Genomic DNA, 20,842 nt, shown 5'->3' on the forward strand with positions numbered 1-20,842 from the left:
GTCAGAATTAGAGGAGGTCATGAAACTCAAAGTAAGTCTGAGTAGTCAGTCCTCAGCTACTGACTCACGAGGAGGAAACTTGGGGAACAGCTCAAGTGTGGCTCTAGCTCTGGCAGGGTGTCAGCATCTGTGCCCATGCTCAGGGCCGACTGCTGCTGCCCCACAGCATGGTGACTATTCACCAAGGACATCTTGGCTTCTCTGCACTAGACCACAGGGCTTGCAGTCTGCTAGGCTTTGGTTATTACTCTCTCAGTTCTAGATCAGAAAGGCCACAAAGCTTTCCCAATCTGCTTTTTTTGGGTCTTGGGGGTTTTTTGGTTTTTGTTTTTTTCTTTTTGGGGCTGCACCTGAGGCATATGGAAGTTCCCAGGCTTGGGGTCACATGGGCGCTACAGCTGCTGGCCCTCCCCTGCAGCCACAGCAATACCAGATGCAAGCCACATCTGCGTGTGACCTACGCCACGGCTTGTGGCAACACCAGATCTTTAACCCACAGAGCAAGGACAGGGATCAAACCTGCATCTTCATGGATACTATGTCAGGTTCTTAACCTGCTGACCCACAATGGGAACTCTCCCACCCTGTCATTGAGGCCTCCCCCTGCCCCAAAGTCAGCCAATGCTCCTTTCTCACTGCCTAAAACGGGCATGGCTCTTGGTCCTTCCACCCAGACAGACCATGAAAAATTCATCACCCTGACATATAACATCTGTAAATGTTACTTCTGCCTGGGCTTCTGTGGAAAAGGAGACGAGACCTTCTCCAGGATTAAGGGGAAGGATGGTCCGCTCCCATTTCTCCACCCCCAGTACAATACATTCCTCTCAACCTGCCCCTGAACTTCTCCAGCCCTGCCCTGTCCACACTCAACTTCTGCCACACTCATCTCCAGGCACAGTATATCCCAGATACGTACACCTCTTAACTATCAGCCAGGTCACTCTGAAACTCTGACTCACACCCACCATCTGCTACTCCTCTCCCACTCTTGGTGCAGTATTGTTGGACAAAACACACAAAACACACACCAACACACATGCATGTATGTGTGAATGCATATTGTTTGTGCATCACAGACACACGCACACACATGCACACAAACCCAGATCAACATTTTCTGACCAGATGCACTATTAATTCATCCACAGTAGATATTTCAAACATTTTCCCCCATTATACACCTTTTCCACTTGTAATCAGTTCCTTCTTTGTGGGCTTGGTTCAGCAAATCTTTACTGATCATTTATTACGTACTGGATACAATGAGTTGGGCCCACTCTGAATATGAACGGCCTCTGCTCTTAAAAAAAGAGCAGTCTTAAGAAAGAAAAATAATTGAAGTAGCAGACATAGATAAACAAACCATAAACCACAGTGTGATTGCTGCTGTACAGGCTGTAGGATCATTTTGAACAGAGCCACAGACAATGAAAGAAAAGTTAAGTATAGTAATTGGATATGAAAAGAATGGAATAATTGATGTTAGGTGGTCAGATTGACAAGGCACATGAAGAAGTACTGAGCTTGAGCTGGAGAAGTGTAAGGGATAGGGCAATCTTTTTGTCACTATGCTCAGTTTGAGATCCCTACAAAATTATTGGTAGTTGGAGGTCCCTATGAAATAGCCAAATGGTTATGTGCCATGTTTGAAGCTCAGGAGAGAAGGCAGTAATGGATTTGTACAACAGGAGTGGTTACAGAATCATGCTGGGTACCGAGTAAGAAGAAAAGATGGAAAAGAAAGAACTCAAAGGCATAAGCATTTTGGCCATGCCCACAGCATGAGGAACTCCCTGGGCCAGGGATCAAACCTGCACCACAGCAGTAACCTGAGCCATAGCAGTGACAACACCAGATCCTTAACCACTAGGCCACCAGGGGACTCCCAGGCATGAGCATTTAACAAGTAGGCAAAGAATAAGAAATATATTGAGAACGAACAGCCAACAAGAAAGAAAATAAGGTAACTTTTTCTGCCTATTAAATCTACCTGCAATTATGTTCTCATTTCAAACTACCTGCTAGACTCTTCTCATTGGGTATAGCCCTAATATCTCAAATTCAATTTTCACACACACACACACACACACACACACGCACGCGCGCGCACACACACACACACACACAAGCTTTTACTTCTGACTCCCCTGTGTGTGTCAATGTGATGAAAAAAAAATTTTTCATGGATAAATCTGAAACCTCTGACTCTTCACCAACACTGTTTATGCCCTGATTTACTCTGATTTACTCTAGCATAAACAATGTCTCCTTCACAATTATTCATCCTTTAAAGTATCAGCTCACAACACCACTCTATCCCAACCCCTCCAAAAAAGCTGCCTCTACTCTCATGGTCAGAAGAATGAATTAGATATTCTCTTCCCTATGTTTGTTTTATATTCTGCACATAGTTCTACCACAGCATTTGTAGTAGTTGATAAGTTAGTTATAGTTCTATTATTTCATAAGCATCAATTTTTGTTTCTTGGACTACTTATCTTTGCATCGCCAATAAAATGCAAATTAAATGTTTGTTAAACAGAGACAAACTAATGTTGAAAATATGAGAAAAAAATGAGAGGAACTAAACCAGAAAAAAAACTCCTCCTTTTATGGTCCTTCTCACTTTACCTAGATATATTTCATAATTTTTCCTGTATCTACATACCCTTTATTTTTTAACTGAAGAATAGGTGATATTCAATACTATATAAATTACAGGTGTACCACATACTGATTCACTATTTTTAAAGGTTATGCTCCACTTACAGTTACTATAAAATATTGGCTATATTCCCTATTTCAAATACCCTTTATTAACCAATATTTTATGTCTCTTGGGCACTGTAACCATTTTTTATAACAGTCACACATTTCTGTGCTTTGCTTCTAAGCACAGTAATGTTAATTCTAACATATACAATCATTGGGACATTCAATGGAGTTGAATGGTTTTAGCTGTCTATTAAAACGATTAGCCATTTATACTATGTTGATTTATAAACTGATTTTTAATCCTGGAGTGGGTAGGGAGTAAGACGGCAGTAACAGTAGAAAAGGGCACTTTAATCTTTGTTGGTCCTTATGAAACTTTTTTGGTTAAATAAAATTTTTGTTTTAGATAATATTACGAGATGAGTCTAATAAGTTAATCACTTGAAGCTTATTCTCACCTGTGTGTACGTGTGAAGCTAAGCATACTGGGAAACATAACTCAGATATTTTGAATATAACTAGATGTTAAGCTAATTATTTGCACAAAGTATATTTTAAACTGCTGCATTATAAATACATGTTGTAAGAAAAGCATATTTACCATAATGTTCAACTAATTTGGGGGGGAAAACCTGTAAGTTAAATCTTTCACATCTTATAAACACTTTGTTTTATTTTAAAGCAATCAGCACTTCATTGGTAATGGCATTTGTTCTGAGCAAAGAGATTTATGAAATAGACTGACTCTCATGTCAGGTGCTAGAGAATCAGCTATGTATGAACGGACTTCCAAGAGATCCCTTCAAGTCACTGAGTCAGAAGTTTCAGAATTTTCAACAAGGAAATAATTCAAGAATGACATACCATCTCATTGGATTGTCATCTTGCCAATGACACCATCTCTTAAAAGCCTTGCAATAGTATTATAGAGGAAGACTACCCTGAAACTGCCTTTGACAGCCTCCAGGGGCGAGTAAATTATCCAACAAATAAAATTTGCCTTGGCTATTTCTCATTCTGAAAGCTACCAATTATCTTCATTACTAAACAGAGATCATCCTCTGGATAATAAGGCCTAAATACTTGCATATAGGACTCAGTTACAAGAGCACTGTTAGAGGACTTACATATAGTTTCCAGGGATGATTTGTGAGTGTTTTGGTAAAGCCTGCCTTGTTTAATTAGAAGTTTTCTCAGCAGTGATCGGGAATGAGAATTATCACCAAGGTGTGATTCACCCACTTCTAGCTCATGAGAAAGGACTGGAAACTAGAAGACATTCTTTCCTCCTGATTCAACGAGGCAACCAATGTTTATTAAGAGTCTAACATGGTACTCAGCACTGTTCCAGGCACTGGAAACAGAGGGGGAAACTAAGCACACTCCTTCTAGATACTTAGTGCTCAATTTAGCCACAGACACTTAAATAACACTATTAATTTATCAGTTAATCCCTAAACAAATAGAGGAAAAGGGGATTCTCAACTCAAAGAGGCAGTGGTCCTTGGCAGCTGAAGAAGAAAGGGACTAAGAAGGAGACGGCCATTGTACTGGATATGAAGAAGTGGAACGATGCAAACTGTGGAAAGAAGGATAGAGATACTTTGGGCGGGGGCACAGAGCACTTTTAACCACAAAGGAAACTGATATTTTGATCAACCTTGATGCCAGACTTGTCTTTCTAGTAGCAAATCAATCCTCTATACTTTTGTATACTTCCAATATACTTAAAATATCAATAATTAGCCTTTCTTACAAATATTCTAATCTGGTGCTGATTCTAGTGTTTCTGTTTTTCAAGAATTCAATTTAGTATTTACTCTCGCAATAATAATTATAACACAATCATTTGCTGAACCCGTATGTGCTAGACGCCACAGAACGTTTCACATAGATTTTCTGATTTAATTGGCACAACAGCCCTATTTGTTGGGGGCTATTAATCCCATTTGACAGATGTGGAAACAGGCACAGAGAAGAAACAGAGAGGTTATCCAGGTTACACAACTAAGTATCAGAGAAAGGATTCTGATCTCGAGTGACGCTTTGTGTCAGAGATTTCGTAAATCATATCGATTTGTGTATTTTCCCCTTTACACCTTTAGAGTTTTCTCCTAGTAGAGGCTAGTCAAAAGGGGATCAAAGAACTGTCCCTTTGGATCATGTGTGCCTCTTCTAACTACTTTCTCCCTGAGCCAGACAAAGGGCAAACCTGTTAAACGCAAAGGACAGGGCCGTAGGAAAGAGGTGAGAAACCTTCGTGGAGACAACCACCTGAAATAGTGCTCCAGAACTTTTGCACCAGGCACCGCGGCCGCCCCGAGGCCGGTCCGCTGTCGTCTCCGCGCCACCCGGGCCTCGCGCACAGCCACCAAGCGCTGGACCTTCGGGCGGCCTCCTGGCTCATCGCGCCGCTGCAGGTCTCAGCTGCCGAGAGCAAGGCCTGGCTCCACCGAAGAGGGGTCGAGGAGGGAAGGGCGGCGGGGCGCGGCCTGCCACTCAAAGTCCCCAACCCCGGGACGTTACGGCTCCAGGTGCGTGTGCGGCAGGGGGTGGGAGTCCACCGTGAGCCTCCCTCCTAGGCGCGGTCCCCACCCTCGGCACAGGCAGTTCGGCCGCGCTCCGGGCTCCATTTTCTCGCGGCGGCCACACCTGGAACCGCGCCTTTGGGCTGGGCGCGCGGCCGCCGCGGGGGAGGGGACCCTCGGGGCGGGGGCGCCGGGGAGGAGCGGGTGCGCGCTCACGGGGACGCAGGCAGCCAGCAGTGCGAGCGGCCCTAGGCGGAGGCGATGGCGCGGGGCGCGGAGGGCGCGCTGCTGCTTCTCCTGGTAAGTGCAGGAGTCGGGGCGCGGCGCCCGGAACGAGCCAGGACTTCGCCGGCGCCCGGCTCGCGCCCAAACCTGCCCCCTTCCGCCAGGGAGCCTGCCCGATGCTTCCTCTTTGTGCCCGGAGGTGGGAAAGGGCCGGGCAGGCGGTGGTGAGCGCGGACCCTGGAGCTTCGCTGGGGCCGAACGGGATGGTGGGAACCTGGCGAAGTTCCTTTTTTCTTGCATCCACGCACCAGCCCTAGTGTCTTGTGGTGTCTGCGATCTGTGGGTGTAGTGAGCCTTGGAGTGGGGACACCGGTCCCGGAGATCGGGGCTTTGTCTGGAGTCCCCGACGGCAACATGGAGGCAGCGGCCGCGCCTCCTTCCTTGCTTGTGTCTGCAGGGTCCCCCGGCTCCAGCCACCCGTGCGCGTCAGTGACCAGGGCGGGGTAGGGGTGGGTGTTGGGGGGAGAGGGGGCCGGGGAAATACCTGTATTCCTAGAATGCGGCAAAGGGCCCCAGTCGTTCTTTAAATGTGTTTTACACAGTTTAGAGATTTTTCCCTTAAAGCCACGTTACTCTTAAACTCACCCACATATAATTTGAACTTAAAGTTCACAAAGTTGGTGTTTTAAAACAATCTCCTAGTGTTAAAGGTAATGAACAAATGTAAAAGTTCTATGATTTTTTATTTTATTTTAAAAACTTAACAGAAAATCGAAGTGCAGAGCCACTGTCAAATGGGGTTTGCAGAAGTTATTAAATTGGAAAACAGTGTTCAGTCTCTAGTGCTACCTTTCTTATGTTTGGTTTTTAGACTTTTATTGGGTTTTAAATATTTGTTTTCCGTTTGTTAAAGTAACTGCACGTAATTGAGAAATGTACCTGGCCTGTAGGTGTTTGCCAAATGGGTTTTGATACAGTGACAGTTATCCTACTAATATAGGTGTGCTTTCACCTTCTAGGGACTTAGCAGATGTATGTTCATAGAGATTAGGTACAAGATCGTATTGTTTTCTTATGTAATGGTGAAAAGTATACAAGTACACTTTGTATTAAAAATTCTAACTTCCAAGAGATTGCCTTTTCTCTATCCCAGAATTGCAACAGAGGAGGGAAAAAATTTTTCCCGGAACTTTTGTGTTTATCACATAGAAAGAAGAAACATGACTAATGCAGTCTAGGAATTTCGGTGAACTCTCTTTTGCATGCTATTTAGGACCGTTGGGCGCCGGTTATTTTCATGCTCTTTTTATCTTTTCATTTTGCCCAAGTCATTGAGGTAATTTTCAATTCAAGTTTGTTTTGTTATTAAAACTTTTCAAAGAAAATTTGGGGTTTCCTTTTTGGCCTCCAGAATAACAGAGCAACTAGATCCCTCACCATGGTACTTCCTGGCTAAGGAGATAACCAAACTAACGTAGCAACTGGCTCAGTTTGAGGGTTAATTATTAAATCCTTGCAAGTAGGAAAAGAAATTGTCTTTATCTTCAAATGGTATAACAAGCAGGCCAATTTCATTTACAGAGAAATAGGTACATAATTTAGGCATATTTTTTACTTTAGTAATTCAGTATGTTTACTTTATTGGGCAATAACTGCTTTTTTTTTTTTTTTTTTTTTTTGCCACTCCCTCGGCATGCGGAAGTTCCTAGGCCGAGGATTGAACTCACGCCCCAGCAGTAACCAGAGCCACAGCAGTGGCAAACCAGATCTTTAACCTGATGAGCCACCAGAGAACTCCAATAATTGCCCTTTTAAGAAGTGATTATTAAAAAAAAAAAAAAAAAAAATTTGGAGTTCCCGTCGTGGCGCAGTGGTTAACGAATCCGACTAGGAACCCAGAGGTTGCGGGTTCGGTCCCTGGCCTTGCTCAGTGGGTTAAGGATCCGACGTTGCCGTGAGCCGTGGTGTGTAGGTTGCAGACGTGGCTCGGATCCCGCGTTGCTGTGGCTCTGGCTAGGCCTGCGGCTACAGCTTCGATTCAACCCCTAGCCTGGGAAACTCCATATGCCGAGGGAGCAGCTCAAGAAATGGCAAAAAGACACACACACAAAAAAAAAAAAAAAGAAAAGAAGTGATTATAATTTTATAATGATTATAAGTGATGATGAGCAAAATTCTTGTATTTTTATCTGATATAAATTTGAGTACGTTTATTTTCGTATTTTCTGTAATATTTTACAAGATATAAATTTGAGTATGTTTATTTTTGGTCAAAGAACAGTTCAGGGAGTTCCTGTTGTGGTTCAATGGTTAACGAATCCAACTAGGAACCATGAAGTTGCTGGTTCGATCCCTGGCCTTGCTCAGTGGGTTGTGGTGTAGGTCACAGGCGCTGCTCGGATCCTGTGTTGCTGTGGCTGTGGCGTAGTAGGCTGGCAGCTACAGATCCAATTAGACCCCTAGCCTGGGAACCTCCATATGCTGCGGGAGCAGCCCCAGAAAAGGCAAAAAGACAAAAAAAAAAAAAAAAAAAAAAAAAAAGAGCAGTTCAGCATTTTTCCCTGATGTGTTTGAAGTTGAAGTTGGAAGTATAGCTTTTAGTAAAGAATGGAAAGCAGCTATTCTGAGAGAAGTAGCTCTCCAGGACCCAGGTCTTTTATAGAAGGGAATATAAATTACAGTGTGAATGGGTCAGAGTTCAGTTGCAGATCACAGAATTCACTCTGGCTACTTAGAGCAAGAAGAGAAGTGCTTCAGGGCATTGTGTTGACGGCATCCTGTGGAAACAGCCCATTTTGCGCTGTCAATAGTGACTTCAAAGCCATCCAGCAGAACCCCAAGCCCTTGAGGAGCTCCTGTGATCAGGAACCAACACTTCCACCCCACAGTGTGGAAACAGCCTTGATCAGGATGCTACTTCCACTGCCAGCTCGAGAACCATGCCAGGTTTGCTTGGATACATACCAACGGAATGTGCCAGGACCCTGCCTCTTGGCATGCATGAGCCTAGTGATGGGCACTCTAGCCAGAGTCAGATTGCTGCAAAACCCCAGCTCCATCCACTTCTGTGCTCGCCAGCAAGAACAGCAGACCTTCACTTCCTTCTTTCAAGTCTCACGTAAATGCTGGGTGTTGACCCTAAAGCACATTCAGAACCTTAGCTGCTGGGAGTCTGTGATATTTGGTCTTTAGCTTCCCTCTGAGGTTCAGGGAGACAAAGCGGAAGGGAGATGTTGAGTGGCACCCATGTAACTATCACACAGTCGTCTATCCCATCTCTGTGAAGAGGGGAAACAGAGGCAGTTTTTTAAATAAAGCCAGAGAATCTTTCCTCTCCAAGATCTCTTTATCTGGAATCCACTGATCCATAGATAGGATTCAGAAGATCCATAGACATGGCTGGGAATAAATTAATATACCTATTCTCATCAATGTCTAACTAAAGTTTGGCATTTCTTTAAATTATGTGTATAGGAAAGACACTGCCATAGCATAGCAGTATTTGTGACTCTAAACAATAGAATTCACAAATATTTTCACATCATAAGTATCTCAAAATACCATTTTTCTCATCACTAGCAGACTTTCTACTATATCTTATTTAATGTGTCGACAATGAAGTACATGACATGACTGCATCGCAAATGGGTGTTTTTTTTAAAAAAAAAAACAAATTCTGATAACTGTTTCAATATAAGTGGGTTCATTCATAATCCAGTATTTTTTATTTTATAAATTTAAAAACATTATTCTGAGAAGAGGTCCACAGGTTTCCACAGACTGCTAAAGACAGCACTTGGAGAGATTTCTGATGGTTGCCTCAGTTTTGCCTTTGACTAAATTAAGCTTGTCCTTCAAAATCAAACTACATTCTAATGATTCAGTGGTAACAAATTATATTGTGAACAGTTTAATCTCCTAATGTTTTAGTTTGCTAGGGCTGCTGTAACAAAGTTCCAAAAACCGGGTGGCTTAAAACAGAAATTTATTGTCTTAGTTTTAGAGACCAGAAATCCGAAGTCAGGGTGTGGGCTGAAACCTGTGGTTTCCTTCCTTGCCTCTTCCCAGTGATGGGTGGTTTGCCAGCAATCTCTGGCATTCCTCCCCTTGGAGGATTGGATACTCCAATCCTCTGTCTTCACATGGACACAGTCTTCCTGGGTCTCTTCATGCATGTCTTAGTCTGTGTCCATATTTCCTTTTTTATAAGGACACTGATCCTCTTGGATCAAGGCTCACACTCATGACCTCAACTTGGCTATATCTGCAAAGACCCTATTTCTAAATAAGGTCATATTCGGAGATACGGGGGTTGAGACTTCAGTATGTCTTCTCTTGAGAGACACAATTCAGCCCATTACAAGTAGGTTCATCTATAAATTTTCAATGACATCGGTGTTACACTTAATGTTCTAATATGCAACTGGATAACCGATTTTGAATAAATTCACGTATAAGTTAGATGGTATATATTGACGCTTACAAGGATAATCAATTATCATATCCAGGAATTTTACAGATGTATGCTTTAACATTTGTTTTTGTTTCTGAACATTAATAGGTAATGAGGAAATGGCAGCTCTTCACAGAAGCTTCTTTGATTATACACTTAGGGGAAAGTATGTCACAAAAAGATCTGATGAGCATTACTTTAGTCTAAATTCTCCCTGATCACTAGAAAACTTATGAGCTAAGTTAAAAATCACCAAGGCTGAGGTCCATGTATTGATAGAAACTTTGCAGTTAATCTGATTATCAGATATTATATATTTTGCAAAAGAGTTTATTCATGAATGAAGCATGCAAATATTTGGATGGGAAAGAAATTACACATTGAATAGGGCTTGGTATTTTTTAAACTGCCAAATTGTGGTAAAAAAGAAAACTTCATTGAAATTATAAATGAGCTTAAGAGCAATTCTAGCATTTCTTAATAACAGCTTTTTTTTTCTGTCTTTCACTGTGCTGTAGATTTTAACAGCTGATAATAGTTTTCAAACATATAATCCACATATGATGAAAGATTGCTTTCTCAGTTAAATTTAAAGTTTCAGATGTTTACCACATGTGACATTGCACAGTTTTTGTTTATTTCAAATAATTTTAAAAATGTATTGGGGTTTTTACGTATGCAAGCTTGGTGATTAGGATGAAGGAAGCTGGAACACCAGGATTTGTACCATATTCTAAGAGTAAGTTGGATAATGTCTGCAAGAAAATAAACTAGGTAGGAGCTAACCACATATGACCACTATTTTGCAATTCCCTGCTCAGTTTTAGACAGTGTGCTAGAAAAGGCAGAGCTATTCTGTTCTCATTTTGCTTATAGTCATTTAAACAAGTAAATGACTAAATTCCAAATGGGCAGTGGTAAGAAGAGGAATGATAAAAGAACCCATGGTACCATGGAGCCTTCAGAAGGCACTCCAGCACTGAGCATCCCAGCTAAGCCCTGAGAACAGTTATAAATTAGTGATGTAATGTGAAGGGAAGGAAGAGGAAGAATGTTCTAGGTAGAGAGAAGAGCATATGCAGAGACAAGGGTACGTGATTCCCTGAAAGAACTGAAAGAACGTGTAGCTGGAACCCAGAAAGCAAGGCAAAACAACATGCAGAAAGATGAGTCTGCAGCTTTCTTGGTACCAGGGGAATCCACAGAGGGCTTACTGACAAGAGAGCTTTTTTAGGGAGGTGTTCAAATCAATAAGGAAATGAAAAGGTGAATGTTTGTTGAGTTATTCAGGAAGGGATGGAGAAAGACGAGATAGTAGTTGACTGGGTATAATTGTCCGTCATTATCTTAATAAAAAAAAAAAAAAAAAAAGCATTCCAGAACGTAGGATGCTGTGATCAAAGACTGGCGGAAGAGCCCAGACAGTAAGTACAGTGGAAGGAGGGGACAGCCTGGCAGGAGAGTTGGTTTGGGATCAAAGATTCTCAAGGAAATCACAGGGAACTATACCTAATCACTTGTGATGGAACATGATGGAGGATAATGTAAGAATAAGAATTTATGGGAGTTCCCATCATGGTGCAGCAGAAGCAAATCCAACGAGGAGCCATGAAGTTTTGGGTTTGATCCCTGGCCTCGCTCAATGGGTTAAGGATCTGGCGTTTGCCATGAGCTGTGGTGTAGGTCAAAGATGCGTCTCGGATCCAGCATGGTTGTGGCTGTGGTGTAGGCTGGCACCTGTAGCTCCGATTAGACCCCTAGCCTGGGAACCTCCACATGCCGTGGGTGCGGCCCTGAAAAGACAAAAGGCAAAAAGAAGAATTCATGTATATATAACTGGGTCACTTTGCTGTACAACAGAAATGGACACAACACTGTAAATCAACTATAGTTAAAAATTTTTTTCTAAAAGATGCTCAAGAAAACGTGCAGGGACAAGGGGGTATGGAAGGAGCATTTTGGATGTCAGAAGGTGCAGGACACTACTGATGTTTAGTATTCCAAACCCAGAGATGCTAAACATCCAGCAATCTACAGAACCATCAAAAAAAACCCACAAAAAAACCTGGCCACTTAGGAAAACTTTTCCTATCAGAGATGATGGTAGCACCGTTCCCCCAACCCATTGAGAAAGGGTGATTAACAAATAGAGCTTCTAATTAGGGATTCAGCTTACCTTTGTATTTTTATTTCTATTTTTTATTTTTGTGCTTTTTAGGGCTGGACACATGGCATATGGAAGTTCCCAGGCTAGGGGTCCAGTCGGAGCTACAGCTGCAGGCCTACACCACAGCCATAGCAACGCAGAATCCAAGTCGCTCCTGCGACCTATACCACAGGTCACAGCAACACCAGATCTCCAACCACTGTGCAAGGCCAGGAATGGAATCCGTGTCCTGTGAATACTATTTGGATTCATTCCCACCGCACCACAATGGAACTACGATATTACTTCTGTTTTTTTTAAAATGCAGATATCCTTTTGATTGGTTAAGCTTTGGTACATTCATTTATTCAGCAAGAATTATTGAGCACCTACTCTGTGCCACTTTTCTAGGTCTTATTTTCAAAATCATACCTGCATGGCAATTTCTTTCACTAGGCAAGCAGGTGCTGCCCAGCTAATGGGGGAATGAGAAGGCAGATTTGGATGGGAGAGAAGAGAGAGGTCCAATTTCCCCTTTTTCTGAAGTACCTCCATGCCACAACACTTTCAAGTTGCCTACAATACAGACTAAAAATAAATAAATGGCCCATCCCCCTGCCTCCTGTTAAAGATCCACTCTCCTTACCCCAAAAGTGCTAACTGGGAAATTGGGCAGGGGGCCTTGCTCAGTTATTTTCTTTTAACACTGGCAGTTGTCTATTCTTTCAAATTTCTCCTTCCTTTGCTTCCATAGTACTTTGCTGAGGGTCCTTGCACCTCCAGGAAGCTGCAGTGGTTTTCTGACCAGGCACAGAAGTATGTGCTGTACCCACATCACCAGGAGACATACCAGATCTTGGGGGGCAAGGGATGGGCGGTAGCAGCAGTGCCTGAGAGGGTGCACCCTTGGGACTCTGTGCAGTGACCCATGCCTCCCTTTGCAGCGATGCCCTGCTTTTCAGCATCTACTCTCTTTTCCTTACTCAAAGGATTTCCTCATAATTCTAACATCATTTTTATCATCTGTGCTCTAGAGAATTGCATCTGCTAACTACTCAGAACTAAAATTTTGATACCCCCTGACTCCTTTCCCCACCCTCCAACAAAGGGCATTGCCAATGGCTAATGTTGACTCCCTAAAGACTCTCACCTCCACCCATCCATTCTAGTGCCATTACCCTATTACTGGTCCTCATTCATCTCCTCTAGCTATAACTTTAACCTTCAGCTGTCTCCTGCCAAAAAAAAAAAAAAAAAAAAAACCAACTCTCTGAAGCTCTGGTGGCACAATATCTCTCATCGGAAGCTGGTAATGACTCCTCAGTCCTTATAGGGTCAGTGGAGATCCTTAGCACAACTTTTTGTCCTTACTTTCTACTTGTCACCATCACATGGTTTAGGTGTCAAACCACCAGACTTCCTGTTCGTTGCCCTCCATCTCTGTGTTCTGGCAGATGACAGTCTCTAGAGCAGATTGTTTCCTTCCATCTCCTGTCTGCTCCCTCTCCCAAACCTCTCCCGATTTCTCTAAGAGGAAGTAATTTCTGCCCTTTCTGGGCTCCCCAGAACTGCCTTTGCAGCTGACATTCACACAAAGAAGTTTTTCTATCTCAATTATATTAATTCATGTCTGCTTTATCTCTCCTGCTGAACTAAGCTTCTTCAGAACAGGATCTACATATCATTTATCTATAGACTAGCTCAATGCCTTAGAACAGGAGAATCCTTTAAAAACCTAAGAGTTCATGTGTCTCTCTATATTTGGAAAAGTTGGAATAATAATCTGAATTTCACTTGTTTAGAAGAAGCATTTAATACCCAGGTAAGGTGGGTGGTAATTGTTTTTTTGTTTGACTTTTAACATATTCAGCAGTTGCTAGCTGTGCTTCTGCTACATGCCAGTCTTTTAGCTGCAGACCATGGAGCTTACAGTAGGGAAAAGGTAGATGTGGAGGAAATAATTTGACATTTTTTGAGCACCCATTGTGTGCTGATTAACTGGATTTAGTGACTGTTATTAATGGATGAAGCTGGGTAGAACCCAGGGCCCCCAACACCATATGCCTCCCGGTCGATCCAAAGGGATCACCATGACCTCCTTTTGCAGGCAGTTTTCTATAGTTAGTCATATGTAAGGCCTGAACTTCTGAAACTAAATGATTGGTTTAGTGTTGTTATGAGATAGAATCATTCAAAAAAGGAAAAAAGAGAGGAAATGTAAATTGAGATATACCTGATTTCACAGTTCTACAAAAGTATTCTTACAATTTTCTAAAATCATTGATTTTCACTGTACAGTTGTGCCAGTCCACTTGTTTGAAGCCATTTGAAAATTTCTACTTTCCACTTTGGAACTTGGCATCAAATTGTTGGTCAGTTTCTGGTAGTTCCTGAAGTTTGACTTACTGACAGACCAGTGCCATCTAGTGGTGGAAAAGGACAACCTGAAGTTCTTGGTTTTCTTACACTTGCGGGGTGGAAATTGGGTTTCTTCTATTTTTAAGTGTAATTTTCAGGAATATATTGTAGCAAAAAGGTAGAAACAGACTGTCATTTTTGTCTAAGAAATTACGTATTATACAGATGTATATGAAAAGATGCGTTATTCAGATTTACTTATACTTTGCCTGATTCCCGAAGCATTTGTAGCAATTATAGAAAACACCAGTAAAATGGTAAAAGAGTGCAAAAATGATAAATGGTCAGGATCAGTAAAACTGAAGCTAGAAGAAGAGGTATGAGCCAGGAGAAAACACTGTTTAAGGCTATCTTATTGTAGTTGATTACTACTTGTAAAGTAGAAAATCTTCTTATAATGGGAAGAACTCACTTGCTGAATTTCCTTATTTGGAATGTATCTGTTCACACATCTCTGTAATTAAGGACTTGTTGTCCAGCCTGAATTATCCAGGCTTTCCTTCCCTTCCCCTTGCTACTCGGTGATTTTACACAATTATTTTCAAAAGCATGATCTTTGGACTAACAGCAATCAGCATTACCCGGAAACTTGTTAGAAATACAGGTTTTATACCCCATCCCAGATCTACTGAGTCAGAAACTCTGGGGTGAGGCCAAGAAGTCTTGTGTTTTAACAGAGTGATTCACATGCCACCCAAGTTTGAGAACCACCATTGAATCCCTATTAGAAAATAATTGTAAATGGAAAAGAAGATTCAATATTTTTAAAACCCTACTTTTACCTATTTATTAACAATTCTAATTTTTTAAAAAATATTTTAGAAGCCAAGCGAATGGACACTAAATAATGTTGACTTTTGGGGGGTCTTCTGTTTATTTGTCTATGCCAAGTTGAATACAGGAGCTGTCAGGAGTTCCCATTGTGATGCAGCAGAAACCCGTCTGACTAGTATTCATGAGAACATGGGGGTTCCATCCCTGGCCTCACTCAGCATTGCTCTGAGCTGGGTTGTGGGTCCCAGATGCAGCTCGGATCCCCAGTTGCTGTGGCTATGGCACAGGCCAGCAGCTGTAGCCTAGCCTACGAACTTCCATCTGCTGCAAGTGCAGACCTAAAAAGAAAAAAAAAAAAGGAGCCGTTCATGATGACACAGAGCTTAACTTGAAATCACAATCCACAACATGATCTGACAACTCAGGTGTAGCACAGCTTTGCTAAATCTGTATTTTATATTTCTTGGCATCAATAAATGTCTCCAAGGAAAATATCTTTCCCTTTGAAGCCAACTTCAATATGACTCACCCCAGATCATATTTGTTACATTAAGATTAGCTCAGACATCTGAAGAGCAGGCAAAAGATTATGATCCACCATAGAATTTATTACTGTCAGACAAAGTATATATAATTTTACTATCTAAAATTCAAATTCAGAGTTGAAAAATTGACCTTCACAATATTGTTTTTCTTGGCTATGGAGTTTTTTAAAAGGAGCAGCCGTGAAAATTATAATTATGTTTAAGTTAGTGAGGCTGCCCTAGGAATTATACTTATGTATGGGTTATTTATAAATTGGATTTTTAAGATGGGAATTTCTAAATAAGGTATGATGTTGAGCCATAAAATAAGCTTTATAGACCACCTCCTCCTTCAAAAAAAAATAAAAAAGAGGACATTAGTATGATAGATAGATGAAATTCTAACAAGTCTCACCTTTCTCAGGTGTATCAGACCTTCTTGTGGATACAGAGGCTGTTAAGGACCAATTCTGTCTATACAGTTAGAAAATTCAGGATATGCAATGAGAGGAAATAAATAAGTAGTATCTGTGGCCTTTATTTTATCTCATTTTATTTCCTTTAAATTATTTTAGCCAAAGCTGAAAACGCTTTAAGTTTGTAGAGTTCTTGTTGTGGCTCAGCAGTAACGAATCCAACTAGTATCCACGGGAACTTGGGTTTGATCCCTAACCTCACTCAGTGAGTTGAGGATCCAGCATTGCCTTGAGCTGTGGTGTGGGTAGCAGGCGCAGCTCAGATCCTGCATTGCTGTGGCTGTGGCGTAGTCTGGCGGCTACATCTCTGATTCGACCCCTAGCCTGCTAACTTCTATGTGCCATGGGTGCAGCCTAAAAAAGAAGCCAAAAAAAAAAGTATGGGTTGGGGAGTTACCTGGTGTTCTAGCAGATTAAAGACCTGGTGTAGTCACTGCTGTGTTGCAGGTTCGATCCCTTACCTAGGAACTTCTGCATGCTGTGAGCATGGCCATGGAAAGGAAAAGAATGGGTTGGATATAAGCCAGGGACCCTAAGGGCAGTTTCTGATTCTGCCTTCGGTACACTGAAAGGGAGAAAGAGAATTTTAAAACATTCTGACTGGTTGGAAAGGTGGGTTAGAAGAGGAATTTACAGGTGTTTCTGTGACTGTCCAGGGATGGGCATGAGCTTGAAGAACAGCAGCAAGCACATGCAAGGTCACCTCTTTTTGGGTCCCGAAGATCATCCATTCACCACCTTATAGACCTCTATAAAATTTTTTCTGGCTGATTGGAAATAATAAGCCGTTATAATTCCTCAAAGTTAAAACAATATTTTAAACTACTCTGGGGAGTTCCCGTAATGGTGCAGCAGAAACGACTCCGACTAGGAACCATGAGGTTGCAGGTTTGATCCCTGTCCTCGCTCAGTGAGTGGGCAATCTGGCGTTGCCAGGAGCTGTGGTGTAGGTCGCAGATGCACCTTGGATCCTGCATTGCTTTGGCTCTAGCTCTGATTAGACCCCCTAGCCTGGGAACCTCCATATGCCCCAGGTGTGGCCCTAAAAAGCAAAAAAATAAAATAAAATAAACTACTCTGTAACCCTCTACATCTCATTTGCAGTAAGTTATTAATTAGTCTGAGATATTAAAGTTTAAGGGACCATGGACTCATAGAGTCACAAAAGGAAGTTTCAAAATAATCTTAAGGAAGTTCCTGTTGTGGCACAATGGAAATGAACCACCTAGTATCCATGAGGACGTGGGTTCAATTCCTGGCCTTGCTCAGTGGGTCAAGGATCCGGCATTGCTATGAGCTGTGGTGTTGGTCGAAGACACGGCTCGGATCCTGTGTTGTTGTGGCTGTGGCGTAGGCCGGCAGCTACAGCTCTGATTTGATCCTGGAAACTTCCATATGCTGCACGTGCGGCCCTAAAAAGCAAAAGAAAAAAAAAAAAAAAGCATATTATGACCGGCGGCCTATCAACCAGGAGGAGCTGCCTTCTTCCAGTGACTCAGAAGTCCTCCAGGATTCTGTTAAACTCATCAAGGTGACTCCAGAACAGGAAGTCTTTTCTAAAGGTGCCGACCTTAGAAACAAAGAATCGATTGTATTTTTTCAGTGATATTTGACCTTCCCTCATGCCTCTGCCAAGAAAAAAAATATTTTCTTGCCAATTACTGAGAAGGCTAGTTTTTACAAGATACATAGGATCTAATGGTAGAATTTTTTTCTTTTTTTCTAATCATCTGTAAATTGGGAAAGCTTTTAAAGGATTTTTCTGGTGCATCTAAAAACACTACTTTTTGGATACTGAGACTAAAAGCTTCCTTTTCTTCTTCGATCTTAAAGGCATGTCGCACAAGTCATTCCTCTATCACAAAGTTCCTTGTGAGAAAAAAGAATTATGGATTCCATAGTTGGAAGAAGCCATAACGGTCCTCTTATCCAGACATCCTTCCAGTGCTTGAAACACTTTTACAGCATCCGCACAGGATGTCACTCAAACTTACCTGAACTGGGAATGTTCAAAGGAAAGTGGTAGGGAGTGGGAATGGAGGACAGAAGACAGGTGTCAGTCCATGCCTTTAAATTGTCTGCAATATGCTACCAGTTTGGAAATTTACATAAATCCATGGTCCTCCAGAACTTGTGTGACTTTCTTGACCCTAGTTATTACAGTAACTTCCAAAGCGAGAAACATGGTCCAAGTTAGGGTTTCTCAACCTTGGTACTTTGCTCTAGAGCCAGCTGATACTCCATTGGGGGAGGGGCTGTCCTGTGCATTGTAGGATATTTAGCAGCTTCTCTGGTCTCTACTCAATAGATGCCAGTAGCTCTCACCTCCTCACGCTCCCAACTCTGGTTTGACAAGCAAAAAGGTCTCCAGACTTTATCAGATATTCCAGGTGACTGATGGCAGGGTGGTACGGGTCACGCAAGGGGTGGAGTGTGTGTGCACAAAATCTCCCCCAATTGAGAACTACTGTTCTAAATTAAGATTATGTGCTGTGGGAGTTCCCATTGTGGCACAGCGGAAATGAATCTGATTAGTATCCATGAGGATGCAGGTTCAATCCCTGGCCTCAATCATTGGGTTGAGGATCCAGCGTTGCCGTGAGCTGTGTGTAGGTGGCAGATGCAGCTCGGATCTCACGTTGCTGTGGCTGTGGTGTAGGCCAGCAGCTGCAGCTCCGATTTGACCCCTAGCCTGGGAACTTCAATATGCCACGGGTGTGGACCTAAAAAAAAAAAAGAATAAAGAATATGTGCTGTGAGATACAATCCCAAGGAAACATCCAAAATATTTACTTTAGGAAGAGTACTTAAGGTCTCAACTATTTCCTTAGTCACATAATCAAATAGTTCCACAGTTGACAAAATGCTGGTACAATTCTCTTGGGGTTTTTTTTGTACCATGAATGAATGTGGAGCAAATATTTCAGTCTATGGTGGCTTTATTAAGTATCTGTGAAAGCAGGCTCCTGCAATTGATGCTCTGAATGCAAACAGCAGAACTATTAGGTAGATTTCAAGAAACCCTCAGCTTTAAGATTCACATCAATTTTGCTAACTTTTTGATGAAGTTAATGAATTACTGAACTTTCAAAAACTGAGCATACCATGTTACCAGGAACCATATCAAGAAACAAATTACCAGCCCCCTGACACCGCCTCCACTGTCGCCATCCCCTCTACCAGCACCAACCTTGACCATGGCACTGTCATTCCCACCGCCTGGCCTGGCTCTTCCTTTTGCAGAGCTCAGCCTGACTTGCCTCCCACCCCCAACTTCTTCTGCTCTCTATGCAGATGTAGCCTCCTCTGAGATCTTCCGCATGGTCCTAAACCTCTCTCTGCCACCCTGCCCCTGCTTTTGTTTTCTTTACAGCTCTTATCACAACCTATTTTTGTCTCTCTCCCCAACATGTAAAAAAAACATCCAAGAGGACAGGAACATTCTGTTACTTAGCATATTGTAGGAGCCTGGGAAATTGGAGGCATGAATAAATCCAAATTTCAGAGATTTTAAGACGAGGAAAAGTCTTAGAAATGAGGAAATACCATCACGATTCTATTCATGGAGTGCCTGCTATGTGCCAGTCACTGCAATAAGTGCATTTATTTATTATTTCTTTTAACTTGTATAATAATTGCAAAATGAATGTGTTAGGTTGCTTTCAGACACAAGTACCAAAAGCCAATTAAAAAATTAAATAAAAAGAATATTTAATATCTCTCAAGACATGGTCCAGAGATGGGGTGGCTCCAGCTATGACTAATTCTGTAACTCAGAGGTGCTATGGTTTCAGTTTGGCTTCCCTGCCATTTTATTAGCCTTGTGTTCACAGATGGGATCGAGGTACCAAATGTCAAATATCTTTGCTCAGCAGTCTCCAGAAATGGGTAAAAAGAGAGGCTGTGCATATACTTTTCTTCTTAGGAGGGAGAAGAATCTTTTTCCAGACTCTCCTCTTTTTCCAGACTCTCCTGATAGCTTACAGGCCAAGTTCTCTTGCACGTGGTTATAGACTGAATGTTTGTGTCGCCCCAGATTCATAGGTGGAAACCCTAACTTCCAATGGGATGGTAATCGAAGATAGGGCCTTAGAGAGGTAATAGGTTTAGATGAAGTCATGAGGGTGAGTGCCATGGTGGGATGAGTGCCCTCGTAAGAGGAGATACCAGAGGACTTGTGCTCCCACTCCATTTCTCTTTCTCTCTCTCCCTCACTCTCTCCCCTCAACCCCCACCATGGGGACACAGGGAGAAGGCAGCCCTCTCTGGGGAACTGAATCAACCAGGACCTTGAACTTGAACTTCCCAGCCTCTAGAACCCTGAGAAATTAACTTCTGCTGTTTAAGCCACCCAGTCTGATATTTTGTTTTAGCAGCCTGAGCTAGTAATACATTTATGTCTAAACTAGTCACTGTCAAAGTGAATGAGACTATCATGCTTTGGTAGTAAGTAAGTCATTCAGCTCCAGGAACTGGGTGGTGTGTACCTGATATCTAAACAAAACGGGGTTCTGTGAACATTGAAGATGGACATTATATGATCGAAAATGTCTGCCACCGCTAAGTGATTATTTCTTATG

The 20,842-nt window shown here is 42.2% G+C and overlaps 2 protein-coding genes across 5 annotated transcripts in view; one reads left to right on the plus strand and one right to left on the minus strand.

Moving 5' to 3' along the window:
- The window catches only part of LOC110261189 (uncharacterized), a 95,564-nt gene extending 87,557 nt beyond the window's left edge, over positions 1–8,007 (minus strand). For all 4 annotated transcript variants that reach the window (XM_084964424.1, XM_084964425.1, XM_084964422.1 and 1 more), the window contains exon 1: positions 4,993–8,007. In XM_084964424.1, the coding sequence (XP_084820550.1) occupies positions 5,241–5,771 (531 nt within the window). In that variant the 5' untranslated portion in view covers positions 5,772–8,007 and the 3' untranslated portion in view covers positions 4,993–5,240. The remainder of the gene's footprint in view (positions 1–4,992) is intronic.
- Positions 5,449–20,842, plus strand: part of DSG2 (desmoglein 2) — a 54,093-nt gene continuing 38,699 nt past the window's right edge. Inside the window, exon 1 of the mRNA XM_003356392.5 lies at positions 5,449–5,546. Within this exon, the coding sequence (XP_003356440.1) occupies positions 5,508–5,546 (39 nt within the window). The 5' untranslated portion in view covers positions 5,449–5,507. The remainder of the gene's footprint in view (positions 5,547–20,842) is intronic.

Source organism: Sus scrofa, chromosome 6 (assembly GCF_054392235.1).
Source record: "Sus scrofa isolate SSC_HxYL_T2T_F1_AM1 chromosome 6, Sscrofa_HxYL_maternal_Yorkshire_Landrace_v2.0, whole genome shotgun sequence".
Lineage (NCBI taxonomy): Eukaryota > Metazoa > Chordata > Mammalia > Artiodactyla > Suidae > Sus > Sus scrofa.